This window comes from Rhinolophus sinicus, chromosome 2, assembly GCF_057876585.1.
Source record: "Rhinolophus sinicus isolate RSI-liver-muscle chromosome 2, RSI-T2T, whole genome shotgun sequence".
NCBI classification, from domain to species: domain Eukaryota; kingdom Metazoa; phylum Chordata; class Mammalia; order Chiroptera; family Rhinolophidae; genus Rhinolophus; species Rhinolophus sinicus.
Genome location: NC_142502.1, coordinates 124,994,321 through 125,017,193, shown reverse-complemented (window position 1 = coordinate 125,017,193; position 22,873 = coordinate 124,994,321). Strand labels below are relative to the sequence as shown.

The 22,873-nt window shown below is 38.4% G+C and overlaps 1 protein-coding gene across 8 annotated transcripts in view; it reads right to left on the bottom strand.

Annotated features, from left to right (window-relative positions):
• Positions 1-22,873, bottom strand: part of LIMS1 (LIM zinc finger domain containing 1) — a 154,321-nt gene that overhangs the window by 48,104 nt on the left and 83,344 nt on the right. Inside the window, exon 2 of one of the 8 annotated variants that reach the window (XM_019715012.3) lies at positions 17,870-17,939. The exons of 4 other annotated variants lie outside the window; for them this stretch is intronic. Coding sequence is in view for 2 of the 4 variants with exons in the window: in XM_019715010.3 (XP_019570569.1) it covers positions 17,870-17,976 (107 nt within the window). In the remaining 2 variants the exon portion in view is untranslated. Of the gene's footprint in view, positions 1-17,685; positions 17,798-17,869; positions 18,158-22,873 lie in introns of those variants that run through there. 3 more of the 8 variants (XM_019715010.3, XM_019715009.3, XM_074332326.2) reach the window with 3 other exon arrangements.

Genomic DNA, 22,873 nt, shown 5'->3' with positions numbered 1-22,873 from the left:
AAACTAGCCCTGTCGTCATTCTTCCCCTTCCCTTCACCAACGTCCTGACAGAAGGATGTCTGTAACCCGAAACAGGCTGGTGACTAACAGACTTCCCATGAGCTGTCTTTGTTCAGCCTGCTTCCTCCCTCTTCATTCTTGCAGAACTCCTGAGGACATCTCTCCCTCCCTCTCCGCCTGCTGCTTTGCCTCTACTCTGCCACAAACAGGCTACAGCCACTATCCAGTTGCCACGTCAACCACGAACCTTCAAGAAATACTATTTCTAATGAACAATGTGCAAGAGAGAAGCAAGAAAAAGGCTTGGGGAGAGAAACAACACCATGGAGCTCAGGGAGACTCAATTACTTTAGTAACTGAGGTATAAACACATGTGCAAGTGTCTGTGTACACACATGTGTGCGTTTCAATATTTAATTACTTAAATAATATCAAACGAAACTCAAACCTTCCTGACTGTAGGGCAAGGAGACTCCCTGCTCTAATCCTTTTCTAAACAGAGCTGATGCCAGGGGTTTCGGCTTAGCAAACGGCCACTTGGATGACCCTGTCTATCTAGTCCTTTAACCCAAATCTTTAATCAAACACAATAAAGCATAAATCAGAACACTCTCTTTTCATGGCATAAATAAGAAAGCAAAAATGTCATCGAACTACTTAGCACCATGTCAAATTTCTAAGCTGAGAAAATACAGAAAGAATAAATGAGTTTTTGAAGAGCTTAGAAACTAGTAGGAAAGCAAATGAAATGATGAAATGCTGAGAATGGTTCAAATACACTAATAAAACCATATGGACTAAATATAAGGAAAAGAGCATCTAACCCCTCTGTCTAATTCCTGTGGACCCTGAGAAAAGAGATACCTAGCAAGAAGGACTCCTGGTGGCTACCGGACTCAAATTTAAAAGCAGAGCCTAGCAGCCGTTTCTGAACAGGGGCCTCTGATGCAAACCTCACTTTAGGGAGAAGACTGCACTGACTTGTCTACCTGCACTGTGTTCCGCCCTCTGAGACAGCCATTATAAAGGAGTTCTGGGAATAGTATTTCCACCAATAGGACTGAGACTTACTCCATCCAATTGGAGCATCAACATCTTCACCAACCAATCAGAGAGTCTCCATTCAAACAATTGGGACAGTGCTTTTAAAACCAATCAAACAGTGAGGATTTTGAGTCCTCATGTGCATGACAGACCAATCAGGGACCCGGGGTGAGAATTTCTGTCTCTGTAAGTCAGCTCCCTTTGAGTCAGAGAGCACACTTGCCCTTTCCACCTAGGACCGGATACCGTGTTTTGCTGGCTGGAACTGAAACACGGAAGACATCCTGCCAGAGCAGACCTGCGCAGGGCAGGGCAGAGCAGGGCAGGGCAGAGCAGGGCAGGGCAGGGCAGGGCAGGGCAGGTGGAGCAGACCAGAGCGGACCAGAGCAGAGCAGAGCTGTCTAGCCAGAGAGAGATGTCGTCCCAGGGCCACCTCACAGCCATGCTGTGCTGCTTCATGATTGAGCTGTAACACCAGGGAGCTGTTCCATAGCTGTGCTGCTCTCACAGCACTGCTCTATCACAATGAGCAGTTTGCACTGAATAAAGTTCCCTTCTTCACTGCACCCCAAATTGGGGGTTCCTGTTGTTAAAGTGGCACCAACACCCTCTAATGATAGTATCTTTGATAGCGATGATTTTACTCTAATAAAAGCAACAGTCATTTCTACTCTTCTATAGATAGCAATATTCTGAATTATTAGAAACAAATGACATGATTATTTTTTGATATTTTCAAGTAATTAAAAAATTTTTCAATTACAGTTGACATACAGTATTATATTAGTTTCAGGTGTACAACATAGTGATTAGACATTTACATTCCCTGTTTCCCCAAAAATAAGACCTAGCCAGACCATCACCTATAATGTGTCTTTTGGAGCAAAAATTAATATAAGACTGGGTATTATATTATATTATATTACACCCAGTCTTATATTATAGTAAAATAAGACCGGGTCTTATATTAATTTTTGCTCCAAAAGACACATTAGAGCTGATTGTCCGGCTAGGTCTTATTTCGGGGAAACACAGTAATTTATGATCACCCTGATAAGTCTAGTAGTACCACCTGACATCAACCATAGTTATTACAATATTTTGACTATATTCCCCATTCTAGTCTTTACAACCCCGTGACTGTCTTTATAACTAGCGATTTGTACTTCCTTCACATTTTTCACTCAGCCCACCAAATCCCCTCCCATCTGGCAATCATCAGTTTGTTCTTTGTATCTACGAGTTTTGTTTGTGTTTTACTTGTCGTTTATTTTGATTTTTAGATTCCACATATAAGTGAAATCACATGGTATTTATCTTTGTTTGAGCCATTTTGTGTAGCATAATACCCTCTGGGTCCACCCATCTTGTCGCAAATGGCAAGATTTCTTTTTTTTTTAATGGCTGAATAATATTCCATTGTATATATGTAAGACTACATGATTATTTCAAGAGATAGGTTTATCCTTTCAGATAAAACTGCTCTGAAATAAAGGAAATAACTCTGTGTTAAAAGGATAAATGAAAAAAAAAATCCCACCAAATCAATTACTGAGAGTTAACAAACATGCTGGCAAAAGTAAAGGGACAGAAGAATAGTTCAAAGGGGTAAAACCAAAATTTTACACTGCTGTCATGATACACATCTAGGGGTCATATGGGACGCATGCATGCTTCTGGGAACGGAGGGGGAATGGATGAGGGGGAAAAAATCACCCAGTACAGTTTATTACCCTGAAAACAAATATAAGCAGAAGACCAACATTATAATGGCTCATAAGACAATGTCAGTGTTTCATCATCTAGAAATCAATCTGCATACTTGCTACACAGGTATAGATTGTCTCTAGGTAAACTGCTTGTACAGGTATAAACAAACCTCAACAAGCCAGTTTACCTTCCCTTTTGTTTAACTATTTCTATGTATTTTTAGACAGTCTGAGTCAGTATTCCAGAGCCCAGAGGCCACAACCCCAGGGGCTCACCAGAGAGCTCAGAAGAAGCTGCCTCAGTTCTTAAGTAACACTTTGCATTCCCTTTCACGTTTTCAAAGCTGAAGCAGCAGAGAGAGAGGTCCTGTTTTTCTGCAGCTCATTTACCATTCATTCTGCCCTAAGTACCATTTGTGCCATAAAGTCTGGCACCTCTTGACAAAGAACAAACTGTCCAGAACGACAAGGATTCTCAGTATATGCTCCCTTGGGTTTTCCTTCTTGATTTCATCATACTTTCTGAGAACTTTCTTCGCAAGACCTTGAAATAACTCATTCTTACATCTGACATGGCTCTAGCGTTTAACTTTTAACAAGGTGTCCTTCAAGAGAGAGAAGGTAGCTGAATTCCAACAAAAGAAATTACTGACAGGTACTGAGGAAGCAAAAAGCACTAACTTTCTGCTTTTTAAGAAGGTGTGGCTTCCCGAATAGTAAAAATGGAAACTATCCAGTCATTTGATATTTAAAATGAAACACAATAAATTCTTCTTCAGTAGCTCTAAATCTTCATATCAAAACACTTTCTTTTACAAATCACAGTCAGTTGGCAAATGAAGAAACTCAAGCACCTAAAAATAAGGGACTTGCAACAGGCAATTACTAAGTGGCGATACCAGCTATTAGAGCCAGTCTCTGCCAACCCAGACTCTACACAGCTCTCATAAGTGGCCCGTATTCTGTTCAAAATAAACTTAAATTGTTCTACAAACGAGACACATCCATCTCTAACCCATGGAGGTAAAAACAGTAATTTGAGATGGTCATGTTTCTCAGTCCAATCTCTTTTCCCCCACATTTTGAGAACTTCACTTTCTAACAATGTTAAGGAAATGCTCTTTTTCAATACAAAATGTAAAAGGCTTAACAATTACTACAGGTAGACATTGTAGATTAGATCACCTAATCTATCCCTCATCCACCCTCCTCTTCCCACCAACCTAAAAATGACATATGCCAGAGCCACAAATGCTGAAATCCTGGTTTGGTTTATATGCCACTGACAGGCGCGTAGCTGATAGCAGAGGGAACCACAAGGGGTGTTGCTATACACCTACTGTCATGGATGTCTGCGTGAGCACAACCACCATAAGCCCCAAATAAATGGCAAACTATAATGTGATAGTTACATCAGAGGGAAAGGTTAGAATTATGCCCATATCAAAAATTTTGATTACGGAAGATGTCAAATACATATTGGAGAGAACAGTACACTGAATCCCATCAAACCCACACTTTGATAACTACAAATGTTATCAAATCATGGTCAGTATGTTTTATATCTAGTCCACAACCATAAAATATTTTGAAGCAAATTCCATACATCATATCATTTGATCCATAAATTCTTCAGCAATATGTATTTAAGCTCTCATTTCCTACAGGGTGTAATGTAGCACACTGAATTTTGAAGAAGGCTCAGTACAGAGATGCTTGAATTCCAAAATCAGACTCTTAAATGGGGACTGGCTGTCCTCCCCTAGCTTTTCAATCATATTCTCCTGAGCTAAGATGCCCCAGCAGCTGCCACAGGACAGACAAGAGGAAAGTGGTCAGGAGAAGAATCCAGAATCCAGAGTCTACCATTCAGCCCGTTCCCTTCTCACATCACCACCACACAGCATCACTGCTTTTGTTTTATATACTGTAGTCCCCAGGGAAATACTGTCAGGAAAAGACTCCTTAAAACGCTTCTGACTGGACCTTTTCATCTTTTCTGAGATTTTCAAATAGAAAATTGGCTACATAATTGATATTTGCATTTTTGTTTTTGTTTTTGGTTTGGTTTTTGTTTGTTTTGGTCTGTTCTTGCGACAATCAGAAGCTCTAAAAAACGCTGACTGGTTTTCTGCAATGGTCTGATACTTCACCATTTCGATTATGAGTGGAAGTTAAGTCACTGGTATGTACCACTTTCTAACTGGTAATTGAAACAATCTCAGTCTTTTTCTGTAGGTATCGCGTAAGACCATCCTAGGCTCATTAACAGAGAAGAATCTTGCCTAAAAACAATTCTACGTTTCATTTTCCCTAGAACGTGGCTGGAACGTCACAAATTAGAAGTGCACAAATAAGCCTGTGGTCCATTTCTAGTTCCATGCGTACTCAGACGTCTTCCCTACGATGCTGTCATTTTTTCATTCCCATTAACTCAAAGCAATTAGAATTTTGATAATAAAATGTACTATTTCATCTCAATACCATTCAACAGTGATTTCTTTAAGTAGTTATAGGAGGAGATCGCAATATAGAGGTTTGTGTACAAAAGTAATAGCAATAAATTTCTGCTGTACTGCAGAACTGGTTACGGTGGCCACAAAACATATCACTACTGTCTTACGTACATATGATCAAAGAAGCACTGTTTTTATTTTAAACTTTATAAAATAATAAGTCATATTTTTTCCCTTCAAAAACAAATATACTGAAATTTCTCCTCATTATTATAAAATAGACCAAAACATTGTACTACTTCAACTAGGTAACAAGATCCTTGTTGGAGGGGGGGTTGGAAAGAGGTCTAGTCACAATCTTGTTTTTAAAAATCCCCATTTATGCTATATTCTATTATATTCTAATGGCTGTAAGTTCAGTTTGGAAAGAAACATCCAAATACTCTATTCTGATTTCCTGCCTCTTTAATAAATGACCCAACAAAACTGCTTTCATAGTTCATTTCATTTGTTTACTCATTCACAAATATTAATTGAAATCTATTAATTGTGCTAGTCAGTAAACAAGAGTTAGAAATGACTCCTAGCCTAGATTTGACAGTCACTTTCGCAGAGATGGTATCTGAGGCTACGCATGCTAAAGAGCTTTGGAAATAGCAGGACAACAAAGGAGAAAATGAAGAGCAGCAGTAACTAGCAGGAAAACTAAGAAAAGGTAGTGCTAAGGAGATGAAGGAAGGAGAAATTTTTAAGGAAGTATTATTGCTATAACATTTCAAGGAGTGAAGTAACGATTTATGGTGAGCCCCTCGAGACTGGGAGATGGGCCTCGCTCCCACTACAGACACGCCGTCCCCTATCAGCTTGCAGTAGAGCTGGTACCTGACCTGGGCTCTGCCAACGCCATCCTCTTACTTAGGACAACTTCAGTGGTGGCCCCTGGCCAGCCTGTCCCAGCAGAGGGACCTTAGCTGTGGTGTCTGATGTCTGCTGTCCTTGGCTCTGGTCCATTCTGAGGCTGGTTCTTTAATCTTCCCATTTCTGTCAATTCTGTAAGCAATCTGAAATCTTTCCAATAAAATTCTTTTCTGCTTAAGTTAGCCTGAGTCTGTTGCTATTGTTTCCCACCGAAAACCAAGACTGCTCAGATGACAAGGGACAGTGACATGGTGGGGTCAAAAATTAGGCTGCAGAGGATTAAGCACACAGGGTTAGGTAGTAAGAGACCAAAGTTACCGTGTTGCTAGGACCATCTGTCACATAAGGGAAGTGGGAAGAGATCAAAGATGCTGAAGGAGGAGGAGTCACACACGAGCAGTCCTTTGAGAAGCACGACAAGATCTAGACGAGTGGGCGGGTAGAGAGGCAAACCTTGGAGATGAAAGGAAGCCGGTGGGACCAAAATCAAAGCAATCAAATTGAGATAAAGAGAGGAACAACTGTACTAGTTTTATAACTTTTGTATAAATCTAAAACTATTGCCAAATAAAATTTATTTAAACAAAAACAGAGAGAGGATATAGGGAGAAATCTTACATCATTTACTTTTCATGTTTCAGGAGAGTAGGAGAGTAGTTGTGGTCAGAAGAGCAGGGTGGGGTCAAGAAAACTGATGATGGGACAAGTTTCAAGCAGTTGTAACAGCGAGTATAATGAGAAAAGTCAATAAAATAAGACGAAGGCCCAGCAGTAACCAGGAAGAAGTTGAAGTTATAGAACAGATATCAGTTTTATATAATTTATTCATCCAGAAATTAAGAGTTTGAGAGTGATCTGAATTGACAATGGATCCAGGGGTAAGTCCAGGATATGACAATATCCCGGAAACAGCTGGCAACGAAGAGTGTAGGGCACTGAACACAATCAGAAAAGGCTGACAGACTGGCCAAGAAGGAAGGAAGGTGTTGGAGTCAGAAATACGGAGGGCGAGGAAGAGACTCACTATTCACTGCAGATGCACGAGAGAGATGACGAGATAAAGGCTATTGTCAGAGAGGGAAAAACACAATCTAACGGATGGCTCTGGATGTGTGACCATGATGTCCAATGGACCATGCTGATACAAGGGAAGATGAGGAACCATAATGCTGACAATGCGCTATCATGATTTTCATTTACTCATGCAATGCAATGAACTTTTCCTGAGAATCTAGTATGTATTAATAGAAGCCACTGTGAAGGAAAAAATGGGGGAGAAAATCACACACAAATGATCAATGTACAGCTTTGCCTTCAGACATCTTACATCTATTTTAGCAAACGATCTGAGACGCATATACAACAATGACATAAGCCAGACTGCGCCCTGTGCTCCAGGGAGGGCAGGAGGATGTATGAGAAGAACTAGCTAAGAGCTAGAGAGTCCTGGTCTTCGGTCCCAGTCTCCCCCCTTTACTAATTGGGTAAAAGGGGGATTTAACAACAGAATGTATGAAAATGTCTAACAGTGATAGGTTCACAGAAGTTCCATATGCGCTATGTTAGTTTCTTTCCCAGATTCCCTTAGTTTTTACTCAGTAAATACTGACTGAAGCCCAGCAATAAAGTAATAAATGGAAATTGAAATGAGGAACAAATACAGCAGAATGGAAGGAAAACATGTGAGGCAGATGGAGCACTCTATTTATTCATGAAGGTGCAGGCAGATCTTGAAGGATAGTGGTCAATGGTAGAGATAAGATGATTCAGAGACAAACATAATTTCTGAACGAAGAGAAACAGAGGACGGTTTTAACAAGCAGACTTTCGTCACCACCTGGCGATGCTCGTTCTCTATGCGGCATGAGTGGTCTTGGGTATCCCGACTTCATCTCTTCTAGGATCCCCGGGCCCAGTTAAATTACATGGTCTACCCCAGTGTGGGAGGCAGCCACTACGACAGCCTCTGATGAAGCCCACCTCCCGGTACTGACAAGGATTCTTTCCATGGCCAACCGCTAGGCAGGCTCTTCTGACCAGGCCCTGACTTTTGAGCTTCCATGTTTGCCTCTGTACTGTCCGGTTTTAGCAAGAATCTTGCTAAGCCAGTTTAACTAGAACCTCCCATCCTTGATATCTGATCATCCTCTATATTTAATTGGGTTCCTCATCCTCCACCATCATCCATGTCATGTCTGATCACTCTGGCTGTCTTCAGCAAGAATCCTGTTAGGTCAGTTTCACCAGAACCCCCCTGACCCTTGATGTTTCCTCTCAGTAATTTTCCATCTACTGATCCCTGCACTGCTCCTTGGCTATAAATCCCCACTTTTCCTTGTTGTATTCAGAGTTCAGCCTAATCTCTCTCCCCCACTGCAAACACCATTGCAGTGGTCTCTATACCCATCTTGACGGTCCCGAATAAAGTGTGCTTTACTGTTCTTTTACGGGTGTCACTGAGCATCCCTCATGTTTAACAGTATTCACACCTTTGTGTAACCCCCTCCCTCTTCAGTGTAGGCTGGACTTACTAACTAGCTTCTAATAACAAGGTACAGCATTTTATGTTAATTTCCTAGATTCCCTTTGTTTAATTCAGAAAACGTTTACTGAATCACAAATGTTTACTTATCACAACAAAAGTAATTAAGAGGTCATTTCTGAGATTAGGTTATAAAAAGATTGTGGCTTCCGTCTTGAGCTCCACCCGCCCCTCTTGAATCACTCCATGTGAGCCTTGAGATGACTGCAGCCTCAATTGAAAGCTCAATAGCAATCTCATGCCAAGGACTTTAGCCAGAAGCATTGAACTAAGCTGTACCTGAATTCCTGACCCACAGAAATTCTGAGATAACAAATGCTCATTGTTTCAAGCCTGCAGTCAGCAAATTAATGCCCATAGGTCAAATATGGCTCACCATCTGCTTCTGTAAATAAAATTTTATTGGAACACAGGCAACTACACTCATTCATTTACATATTTTCTATGGGCGCGGTCACGCTACAGAGTCACGCAGAGTTGAGCAGCTGTGATACAGATTATACAGCCAGCAAAGCCTGAAATATTTATTTGGCCCTTTACAAAAGAAGTTCGCTAACTCTTGTTACCTCTAAGTTTTAGAGTAATTTGTTATTCATTAATAGATAATTAATGCACTCTGCTCCTATAGCATCTTGGTCATTCCTCTAGCAATACAGTATCTTTAAACTATTGTGCGTCTGTTTTTTCCAACCATACACTAAGTTCCATGTCAGTAGGTAACGAATGTTTTAATCAACTTCACATCCCCATTTCCTGGGCATATAGTAGGACCTTAATACATGTAGACTGACCCAACAATGCCTAGACAGATATATTTTACACACTAATGCAGAAAACTCACAACCTAACAATATATCCTTTAAATAAAGTAAAACATTAAATTAAGAAGAGCCAAAACTACAAATTGTGCCAAATAGCTAATATTTCAAGTTGAATCTATTTTAAAGGTATTTGTTGACTGCCACACAAAGAATGATTCCAGATCCAGGAAAACTTCTGCTCTTTTAAACTGGCTATCCTTTCATAAAACATGGTTGTTTAAAATACCTGTAGCAACAGTTTATCTCCGATATTTCCAAGATTACTGCCATTTCATTTTAACATGAAACAAAGAATATGTTTTCTGGCAGCTAGAAATATTATTGAAATTTTCTACAACACAGCAGAATTTCAGTTTGGTCCCAAAAAATTCTGTATGTTAGATTAGAAACTAAAGTTAGGAGCAGAAATTGTCAAACGTAAGTAAATATCCTACATGCAATGATTCATTGTCGCTTCCTACCTCAGTCTGGTTCCCTTCATATTCTGTTTGCCTGGCACAGGAAGACAATATTTTCAGCAAGATGAAAACCTAGATATTCTTATACTGTTTAATTTTAAGCAATACATTCATTTTAACACATAACTATAATATTTTTAGCTTTTTAAACCTAGATATTTTCTCTGGCAAATACTATGAAGAGGCAGAAAAATTCAATTTTTGTTTCAATCTTATTCTTCATAGGCAACACAGGAGGTTAACCTTTACTTTTATGTTCAATGGTAACTTTTTAACTTTTAAGATATGATCAAGTGTATTCAGACTTTCGATATAAGAAATCTTACTCTAAACCCTAAGAGAAGCCAAGCCTCAGTTTCGTGGTTAAGAGCTCACACTTTGAACACAAAATACAACTGGGCACAGCCCTGAGATCAAATCCCAAATTGCCCTAATATTTCACGAGTTACCAACCGTGACTCTAAGTCTTTTTCCTTCCCTGTGAAAAAGCAGAAATACGCCATACCTCACAAGATTATGGTGAAGGTTCAATGGGACTGTGACGCACTTATAACAGCCAGAAAAGCAATAAATGGTATGAAAGGCCAACCTGGTTTAAAAAATTATTCATGAGTTTATATTTCTATGAAACATATGTATTAATAATCTTATTGACTGTAGATTTTGGAAAGGTTTCCTAAATAGGACACAAAATGCACAAACTTTATATAAAAGAAAAAAATAAATTATCAAAATTAAAAAAAAAACTTTGCCTTTCAAAAGACACTTGTAAAAACGAGAAGGCAATCCACAAACTGGGAGGAGACACTTGCAAAATATTATCTGACAACGCACTTTTATTTAGAATATATAAAGCACTGTTACAACTTAATACTATAGGAGACAACCCAATAATAGATGGGCAAAATATCTGAAGAGACATTTTGCCATAGATATATGGATTGCAAATAAGCACAGGAAGTGATACTCAACTTCATGAGTCATTAAGGAAATGTATATTAAAACCACAATGAAATACCACTACATTCCCCCCAAAGGGCTAAAATTGGGGGGAAAAAATTATCATACGAAGTGTTGGTGAGGATGTGGAGAAAACGGAATCCTCGAACACTGTTGGTGAGAATATAAAATGACATAACCTCTTTGGAAAACAGTTTAGTCATTTCTCAAAAAATTAAATATACACCTACCAAACAACCCAGCCATTCCACCCAAGAGAAAAGAAAGTATATACCCATATAAGGACTTGTACGTGAATGTTCATAGCAGCTTTACTTGCAATAGTCAGAAACTGAAACAACTCAAATGTCAACCCACAAGTTACTGGCTAAACAAATTGTAGTATATCCATGAAATGGAATACCACTCAACAATAAAATGGAATGAACTAATGAGACATGCAACATGGATGAATCTCAAAATAAAGAAGCCAAAAGAAAACAACCATTAAATAAAATAATAAGGGGCTTTATAGTTATAAGAAACATATTTAATAATTATTTCTAAAAATAAAATTTCTATAAAAGAATATTTGTATCAAAAGTTTATTTTAGTCACAGAATAACCACTGGGTTGCACAGATACACAGTAAGTGGCTATGTTTCCAAGATTTATAAGTAGATATAAAATGAATAGTACTGTTTCATTTTAATAGCATCTATCCAAACTAATGTAAGTAAAGCACAAGTTTTAGTCAACTTCTATTTCTTTGTTTTGTTTTATAAGTGATTTATAACTTATACTTTAATGTTGGGTTTAAAAGAAAAACCAATAAAACAATTATTATGATTAAAATTCTGGCATTTAATTGTCATTTAGAAAATTTTATGTGTATTGACAACAAATTTACAAATTGAATCTGCTGAAGTTGAGGTTCATTCCTAAATGTCTCTCAGCAGTACAGAAAAACAGAAAAAGAATCCTTATCTAAAGACTTTTTGCTTCTTTTCACTATTTCTTGAACACATCTAATTTTTAAGTATCAAGACTGCTATTAAATTTTTATATACATTCCCTTGACTATATAGAAATATTTCATCCAATATGTGGATGAAAACATGATTTCCTTTCAGAAAATAAGCTTCCCAAAACGACTGACAAAGAAAAACAAAGCGATCATGAGCTGTACTTTGGTAGCTATAACCCTCTCTTAGGCTTCTCTTCGTGTGATACTGTACATACATTATAAGGTAGTATTATAATTAAGACTAGAAAAGTAGTCAGTCACAGGAGTTTAATCGGGAATAAAAGAGCCAGTTTAGCTTCTCATTCCTTCCCTCGTTCAATGAGGAATGGACACTGGACAGTGACGACCTGACAGACACTGGTGGATGCCCCCTAGAGATGCAGAAGAAGTGAGGGGAGGCCTGTGGCCTTGGAGAATCCTCTATCAACGAGGGTGGGATGGGGCGTGAAAGTGAGCTGGGTGAGGAGGGGTGTGCCTGTAAAACGAATTATTACAATATGAATACTTGTGCACTACACTCTTTTAAAAAAATTTAACTGAAATATACATATAATTGACATGTATGACATTGTATAAGTTAGAGGTGTACAACGTGTTGGCTTGATACGGTTATTTATTGTAATACGATGACTACAGGAGCATTAGCTAACACCTTTATCATGTCACATAAGTATTTCTTTTTTGTATTGAGAACAGTTAAGAGGTTTTTAATACAGTGCTGTTGCCTATGTTGTGCCTCAGATCTCTTGAACTTGCTGCAACTTTGTACCCTTAGAACAACATCTCTCCAATTCCCCCATATCCCCAAGCCCCGATAACCACCACTCTATTCTGTTCTTACAAGTTCAGTTGTTTTTTTTTTAGATTCCACCTATAAGTGAGATCATACAGTATGTGTTTTTCTCTGACTTATTTCACTCAGAATAATGGCTTCAACGTTTATCCATGTTGTCACAAATGGCAGGATTTCCTTCTTTCTCATGACTGATAATATTCCATTGTATATATGTGAATTATACTCTAAAACACGTATAATAAAGCACTACTACCCTTTAAAAAGCAACACTGGCAAACTGATAACTTTCTGTACCAAGAGAAAAAATGGTTATTAATTGTATAATGTGTTCATTATTAGGAGGATTAAATACGCTCTGCCTGAACCATTAAATAATAAGAATAGACAAAAATGGCAAAGCTGCAATTTTATCCCTGTTAATTGCCTAATAGACTATATTTCAATACAAACATTGGTTTTTCAGCCTAAAGTTTATGATCAGCAAACTGCAAAACGGGTATGAAGGAAATGCACATCCTAGGTTGACTAAATGAACTTACTTGAATCAAGGACAGGAACTGGTTATATACCAATGATCACCTTTTACAGCCTTAGGCTCTTCCTTCTCCATTATAGAATCGTGAGTTAAAAAAACAAGAAACAAAATCAACATGAAAGTTCTTATTATAGTCCCTGGCCCATACCAAGGTCTCAATCAATGGTAATGTATTATTGAGGAACACATGATCTGAGTTTTCTACCCTCAAACCAAGTCAAGGACATTCTCACGACTTAAAAATGATTATATCCTATGCCTTAAAAGATACAAGCTCACAAGGTTTATTTAATAACCAGAAAGTAAAGGCTGCTTTTCTTGGCACTTGCTCCCATTCCTGGTGATCCAGTTCTACCAGGCGAAGGGCAGGAAAGAAAAGCATAAAGAAGTTTGAACAAGTGAAGGACTTCTCCAGTCAACTGCATCCAGTCAACTGCACACAGGGATACAAATTTCTAAGTACCTTTTCTTGATTCACATTCATTTCAAAAGACTGACACAGCCCTGATTTTAGAAATCTAAACAGGGAGATGGAGGAGTTGGGAGGGTAGATGCACAACTAAATGAACAACAGGGAAAGATCTGAGTTCTTTATTTTAACACTAAACCGGGGATCGTCTGTTAAGGGACAGACAGACAGTAAATACTTTTGTCTTTGCGTGTCACAAGTTAACTGTGCCACTGTACCCACCATAGACAAGTACAAAATAAGCATGGCTGTTTTCCAATACAATTTTATTTACAGACTTTGAAATTTGAATGTCATGTAATATTCATATGTCATGAAATATTCTTTTTTTTTTTCAACTATTTGAAAAACATAAAATCCATCTTAAAGTCAAGGGTCATACAAAAATAGGCAGTAGGCCAGCTGTGGCCTGAGGGTCATAGTTTGCCAATCCCTGCATTCGACCACGCTTTGGATCCAGCCAGCAAAGACTTGAATTTTGATGTGTCTCCAATCAGTTATTTACAGATCCTTTGTATCTGAGGCAGAGCAAAAGTGACTTCTGAGAATTTTAAAGGAGGGTGGGATTGTGAATTGTTCCAGTGTAGTTTTCATTAGGGTTTCCTCAAAAAAATGTGTTTGGGTGCAACTCAATTTAGGAGATGGGGGGGAAATACATACATACATATATATATATATATATATATATATATATATATATATATATATACACACACACACACACACACACACACATATTTACATATACATATAAATACATATATACATGTATATTTATATATATATAAATATATATATATATATATATATGTATATCTCGCTCAAAAAATGTATACACATTTTAAGGAAAAAAGCTGTATTAAAATTGTATTATAATACAATGAATGACACTAGTATTCATTTGATTAACGCCACCTTTTGAGTGAACATCATACTACACGTTGCTACCGTAATTCAATTCAACTTCGAGTAGCAATACAAAGATAACATTTCTTAAAATGTGTATACATTTTTTGGCATCTCAGAAAATGTGTACTTTTTTTATACATACACACACGTCTTAGATGTTATTTTGGGGTATCAAAAATTTCAGGGAAGAAAGGGTCAATGCCCTGTGAAGGTGTGAGGCTGAGTCAACTTCCCAGCCCAGTGGAAGAAGAGTGTAAGGTACTTCACTCTAGTGGATCCACTGCTTAAACTGGGCAGTCATGTCAGTTCTATCCAGATATGAGGAGAGATACATAAAGACTATCTGTATGTGTATAAAGAGTCTATATATATGTAGAGAGAGTCCCTGTGTATAAATGAATATACATGCTTTATCCAAATCCTTACCATTTAGTTTCATAAAGGAAAATAATTCCCAATTGCTTCTTAGATATGTTTGATTCTAGCCAAAATTAAGGACATGTTCTAGAACTCAAGATAAAGGCCCACAGGACACGTTCTACTAGTAGTAACAATTACTTAGATAAGATAAATTGCTATAACATAACCCTCAAATACAGTGGGTAACATTCCATTGTACAAAAGTATTCAAATATAGTAAGTTTCAGGTTATATTTAATACTTTAAAATAAAAATCTATATAGGCAGTGAGCACAACCCTTTTTAGTCTCTAATAGTGTTTTTGCTGGAGTCCATAAACATGCCAAGAATATGAACATGTGAGTAAGAAGGAATTAGAGTAGGAATGGGTCTTGTGCAATACTCGAGACAGCATGAAAGATGTTTGGTATTACACGTATTTAAAGTCAAATAACTGCTCCTAGGAGAACAGGTGTTGGTCACATTCGATGTGCTAAAACATAGGTGTTCCTTGAGGGGAGGAACTGTGTCCGATTCATCACTACGTCTTTACATAGCACATAGTAGGCACTCACTAAAAATTAATTGAAAAATGTATAAAAGGCATTGACCCTACAGCACGACTTACAAGATAGTAATAACTCCTAACCTCACTAAGTTGGTGGTGAGGACGTTATGAGATAAACGATGCTCAACAATGTTAGTTCTTTTTATCCTCATTTTAAAGAGGAACAAACTGAGGTTCAACAAGATTATATAATTGTCCAGTTGTGTGGCACTGAAATAGGTGTGCCTAATTTAAAAATCCCTACCCTCCCTGATTTCTATTAGCCAAGGAATCCAACTAAATACTAAAAATATAACTAGGAAAAAAAAACTAGGAAAGAAAAACACCTGCCCCTCTAAATTGATAAAAAGTCCATGGAAAACCAGACAATTGTCCACTTTGTTAGCTTTGCACTGCATTCCTAAAATAAGGAAATGGTCATTCTCTCTGCATTAGGGGACAGCGAAATGGCAAAAATGTAAATCTCTTTTTATCACTAGAGAACTGTATCACCAGAATGGGTGAAAAAATATTTCCCCTTAATCCAATGGAACAAGCAATACTTAAGAATTACTCTTCCTTTAATTTAAACTCTAGACAAAAGAAAAAAAATCTCATTTTTTCCCAAAGGCCATTATTAACTATGTAATTACCTTCTCGGGCATATAGGTCATTTTATTCATGTGTACTTACTGTATGAAAATTAGTAAAAGATGGTTGGTCTCAAATGGTGTTTTACATATCTTAATTTTTGAAAAACAAGGAAACTCCTTAGGATCCCAAATCTGAATTTAGAACTGTTTTTGGCAACGTTTTACTCTTAGATTAGTAGTAAATTGATAACTAAATATCAATTTCAGAGATCACTTCCAACAGCCTGTCTGGTTTAGCAAGAGATAGCTCAGTATTTCACTAAACTTCATGCTTAAAATTTATAACATTTCAAACTCCTAAGCTTTTAAGTTCTGCTTAGTCTAATCAATTCATAGTTCATACATTAAATGTAGCTAAGAGATACATGACATAGTAGGAAACAAATTCTAACAATGTTAGTGTTAATAACAGCCCTTTAATGCTACTATTCTTTCCAAAAGGTAGTGAGTGGATAATTTTCAAATAAATGTTTCCCTTCCAAAGTACAGTTCCTGAAGTATAGCAATCTAAGTGAAATAAGTCAGAGAAAGGCAAATACCTATGACTTCATTTATATGTGGAATCTGAAAAAACCAAAACAAATGAATAAACAAAACAGAAACCAACCCATAGAGAACAAGGTGGTGGTTGCCAAAGGGGTGAAGAGTGGGGAGATAGGGAAAAAAATAAGAAAAACACAAATTTAATGGAAGTTTTAAAAAGCTTCCTTGTCAATTTTTCCCTGTTAAATTTAAATAGAGAATTTACGACAAACTCTAAAAATGAATTTATTGGAAAAAGGGCAATAGTGCACAACATATAAATATCCCTCCCATGATCTAATTGGAATACTCAAACTGAGTCCATAAACAAATTAAAGTATTACACAGTGTATGTAATAAAAAGCAAAGGAAGTCTCCCTTTACTGTAGCTTTCTGTCAGCACTAAAACAGGAACACTTCATCTCAGAAATGGAAAACCTAAATGCTTTAAGTTAACAATATTTTAACATATAGATTAAAATTGCAGGGCTTTTCAGAACCTAAAATCTAAAAAACAATTTCAATAGTTGTAACAAAAACCAAAATTGTGTTGTTTTAGGCAAATTAACTTTGAAAACAAAACCCCCTAACCTTTTTAGGTAAAATGGTCTCCAGATTTTTGATGTCCTTCCTTCCTAGGTTACATGTAATAGTTCTCTGCATCCTTTTGTTAAATCTGTTTCAATTGCAAAGAATCCTGTATGAACAGCCCCAACCCCCACACAAAACACCGCAAACTTCACTCACCACAAACATCACTCACCATCAAAAATCAAAGAAAAATTCCTCACAGAAACATGTTGTAATAAACCAAAGCAATCTATCTTTAAACCAAGAGGGAGACATCAATTGTTTCCAGTATTAAATATTACTGTGGTAATTATATAGTCTTTAAAGACATAAAAACACTACAGGTTTGGGGAAGAGCTAAATCAACTTACAGGATTTGTGAAGAAATGGGAAAAGGAGTTTTAGTTTTGTACCGTTCCAATCAAGCACAATCCTGGGATCTTTAATTAGAGACCGAGAGGTTCCTGGTGGAAATCTCAATGTGTTCTCCCCATTACTGCATCCACTGCAGTCATTAGGTGCCTTGACCTTTGCCAACCGTGACTCTGCACTCACCTTAGCTCTCCCTCCGGTAACTCATTGAGTCTCAAACTATCAGGACGATCTCGTCTTCTCCTGTAGAGACCTGAATGGGAAAGCTCTTTAAGCTGGAGTGCAGTCATACTTCTCTCCACACAGAAATTCCTGACACTTTAAAGCGTTTATGCTGAGCAGCGTGGCTGCCAGGGCTCAGGAAGGCAGTGTCCCTTGCCGTGCGACCTCAGCACACCTGACCCAGAGTTAGAAACGTCCAGGCAGGCTGGGCGCTGAAGCACAGCTAGCTTCCTGTTTCTCTGCTGGTACACACCCTCCTCAGCAAGGCCTGGCTTGCCTTATCTCTGGGCCTTGCACCTTGGAGGGGGGAGTGTGGGGGTGTCAGTGACCAGTGTTGCTCACATATTTACTAATAAGCAAAACGTAATTATTATGAATAATCACATCAATTCCTTTATAAATTTTTCCAGCATCATTCTGAATTAAAATTGAGCTAAAAAAGTTCCAGTAAGGTAATGACTAAAGAAGGGTCCTGCCCTATTTTATTTGCCAGGAAATCCATTAACCTTTCACAAGCAGCTGTCAGTTTAAAGAAGTGCCTGGTCATCATGAGCCCTTTGAGACATTTTCCTTAAAAGGGGGGAGGGGGGGCAGAATTGGAAGGGAAGCAGGCCAATTCCTCCCTCTCATCACTCTACTCTAAATCCTCTTTAGAAAGGAAGTGTCTTTCTCCCGACTCCCAACAAATATTACTCAAAAATTCCTAACTGCAAGAAAGGTGGTTTATTCTATCAGCCTCCATTCAGTGATTTTCTGAATCTATAACCACCCATTCAGAACGTTCCCCGCTCAGAGAATGTGCACCTCAGCTTCCTCCCCACTGTGGAGCCTATGAGCCCTTGTATTGCTCAGTATTTGATCTTAGTGACAAAGTTAGGAAGGAGGTTTTGGGTTTCGGTGTGTGGAGGGTGTGGGCGAGTGTTTGCAGGGCGGGGGGTGTGGATAATGGAGGACAGATAGCATGGGGCAAGTGCTTCATCATTCAGCTCCAAATGACGGCAGTGCAAGAGCAGGCAGGGTCCCAGCCTCCAATCTGACTGAATCCCCCTCAGTACGTATCACCGTATCACCACAGGCTAGCTCCTTGGCAAGTTCTTCAGCAACAGTTTGACTTTACGGTTCTATCTTCTCCGTGAGCCATCTGTATCGGCTTTTTTCCATTCTAAAATCCCCTCAACAACAAGAGCACAGAGCAATGGGTCTGAATCTCATTTTTTACACCACAAATGAAAAAGTTAATCTAGCCCCCGCTGGAAGAGTATCTGTATTATACACATAAAAATGAAGGCACCCCACAAGGAAAGGGGACTCTGTATCTTACTCCTTACTCAGGACACAGAGATTGAGCTAGCTCCCCTAAGGACTGACATTCATCACCCTAGTTCCATGGCCCCAACAGAAAACAGACAACTTCTTATTGTGTCATCAAAATATAATGTATGTTTTTAAAGATGCAGGAAGAAAGTCACGAATTTTGTTACTATACTAGATTTAATTGGTGAGGAAATAAGTAAAAAAGGTCAAAGGAGAGATGTATCTCTTTTCCTGGAAGGATGGATACACAAAAAACTGATAACATTGGGTGCCTGTGGAGGAACAGCAGCAGAAGAAAGCTTTTCTGTGATATACTACTTTATACCTTCTGAACTTAGAATCTACTGCCTATTCAAAAATAGAAATAATTTAGAAGGTTTACATATGTCTTTTATACAAAGTCCTAGGATCCTACTGAGATCTAAATTACAGAAAAGTTTAGTTTACAGCAATAGAAACATATAAAATTAGGATTCCTACAGTGTCTAATTCTCACATTTTTGTCAAGACAGGTAAAAAACAAATGAAGAAAACAACCAGCAATCTTTAATTTTTTTCACTCTAGGCGTCAAAATAGAAGAGATGCCTGATGAATAAAATACAAATGAATTGTATTCACTGCAAACACAGAAACCTCAACATTAAAATGGGACTTTTATCTATAGAAAAATGTAAATAAGACAGCTTGATTTCTAAGAGCTTTTTAAAAAGTAATGTATCACTCTGACAAGGAAAAAGAGCTTGGTGAGTATTAAAGGTTAACAAGACAGGAAACACCTAACTCTGTAGGACGAATCCTGTATTCAATGAGTCTAATGTTAAAAGAATGTGGGCAGAAAAAAAAAAAAGTTCCCAACTATTATAATACTATAGAACAAACAAATTGAAACAATTCTTGCCCTCTGACTTTTAAAATGGCTATACTGACAAATGGGCATTTCAGTAAATTAATGCTTACATTCTAAGGAAATTGTCACAACTGAGTAAAATTAAATTCTGGAGCTTTGGGTAAAGCTCTTTTAACCATTGTTTTTCCATTGAAAACACAGAGACAGAGAAAAACGGCTTCCTTTTTCCCTAGCACTCCTTCAGATGCGCCTTGAGATTTTACTGTGCTATAAGTAGAACGAGGAAAAGGATACACAGACAGCCACAATTTTTAAAAGGGAAATTCACAAATGCCGCAAAACACACCACTAACGGGCTCCTGCTGCAGGCAGACGCCACTCTCCCCTCATAGCAGCAACGAGGGAGGGAGAACATATTCCTCTGGAACACCCAGCAGGGCCGCGGACAGGCAAAGGTCTTGTATCTGCACCTTTTTTTCCTTTCCTATTCTTCTACAGAAAGTTATCCATTGTGCCTGATTCTCAGGTCAGGCCTATTTAAAATGAGTTTTAAATTTCAAACCACTGTCTTAGCAGACTGTGGACAGTTCAGAGGGAGGTCTATGTAATGTGTTTTCCCTGGGGCTCTCCATAGGGAACATTTTCATTTTAGCACTCTGAACACTCCTGGAAGGCCAGTCTAGCCTCCCATTCAATGCAGAATTCCCAACTCTCATGTTCCACATGGCCTCAACTCCTGCACAATATCCTGACCTGGGATTCTGCCTCTTCCTAGACAGTCCAGTGATGAAACGCTTCCTACCTCATAAAACTCCTGGAGCTCTTCCCTCTCCCCCATGCCCAGAGACTGTTAAAGAACAGTTCACAAAAATTGTTAAGGCCAGCACCTTCCATTCCACATCCATTACAGTGCAGCTGGCCTATGAACCTAATTACAACCTCTTATACACTTCTGTCCAACCTGTTGGGTTTTCTTTCAATTTGTACGTTGTCTCTCGTCATAATTACATACCTGTTCTAGCTTTATGTCACCAGCATAGCTGATTTCTTCCATAAACGTAACCCCTTGACTGAAATGACTAAATACAAAGCTCTATGGAGCATTCATTACACCAGGTCTCTGTTCTACCAGGCTAACATCTAACCCAGTAGCTTTCCATCTTTTGGAGGGTCGTGGACCTTTCATGCATCTGATCAAAGTTAGTAACACTCTCTTAGAAAATGCATGTGAGCATAAAACTTTATAACCGCTTCAGGGAACTAACAGATCCTTCAGAAGCCAACAGATGGACTTTATCTTAGATCTTCCAATTTGCATAGATCTCCCCCTTCCCTTGAAAACCTCCAACACCACACTGTAGGACTTTTGATCTCATCAGTTCACTTAATACGTATTTAATTGGTGCCCTACACTAGGCTAGACACTATTTCAGAAGAGTTCCTTTCGTCTCTCCTTAATTTCTCTCAGCCTAACTGATCTTTTTGCGACTGACGTTACCATGTTCTAAGCTAGCCTCCAAATTTCAAAGTGTTGTTGTTTTTTAATGTAATTTGATCACTTATCGATCCCGCTGAAAAACCCTTCAATGGCTCCACTGCCATGAGGCCCCAGCTGAGCCACGCTCTCCCACCCACACTGTACTGAACTTCAGGCAGCTCCCAGGACAGACTTCGCTTCCTCTCACCTCCTCGCCTTTGCGCGTGCAGCTTCATAAGACTGGAAGGAGGATCGCTGGCAGGACCAGCTCCTCTCATCCCAGTAGGACTCAGTGTAAGGTCATCTTTTGTAAGAAGCCTTTCTACACCCTAGGTGCCTGATATCCCCCTTCTGTGTGCCCCCGAGCTCCCTCTTACATCTGTTACCGGACCCCATGGGTTCTTTCTTTACACACCCCTCCCCTTGGAATAACAGCTTTTTGATGGCAGCAATATATCTAATTTATCACTGTCAACAAGGCCAGGTACATGGTAGACATTTGCATTTATTAAATGAGTTCGTTGGTTTACTTATTCAACAATTGGTTTTAAGAGCCTAATCACTTTACAATGCTGTGTTTGAGATTCAAGCTCCAGAGTTTAGAAACTTTAAAAAAAATTTAACACTTAACATTACCTAAATGAGACTTTTAAAAAGCACATCGATTCCAATTTTGGAAAAATGTACTTCTTGGTGAGACTAAAAACTCAGCAGCTTTTCACATCTGTAGAGTTGAACAGTACCCTGCACAAGTACAAACACTTACCATTTGGGAAAAGAATTAAAAAATTAGCCTAGATTTCTACCTATACCTGACATAGTCCAGTTTTCAGTGAAGTTGGTCCAAGTACCCCTCCCACAGACACACATCTCCCCCAAGCATCGGAGGGTAAAGACACCTAGTTAAGCATCAAACCTCTAAAACTGACCATTAGTGTTACTGAATTGTCAGTTCTATCTCCTACACAGCATTGACATCTGCAAACTGGCTTCCGTGGCAGAGTTAGAGTTAACTGGCCTCGTTAGCATACCTTTTACACTAGGTACGAAAGGCCTCGGAACTGGTCAAGAAGCTGTACATTTCCAGGCCATTAAGTTTCTTGTGTGACATATGTAAAGAAAAGAATTTTATGTTTTGCAACTGTCTTTGAACTTAAAATTTATACTAAAGCAGGATTCATTTCCATTATCTCATGGATAATCATTTGTAGGGAAAGCAAACTTTCTGTACTCAAGCAAGAATATCCTTCCTCATTATTCATCTCCTCTTTAACATTTATTTTCCAGCTATGATATCTTCCTAAATTAGGCCTCTCAAGAGTGCGG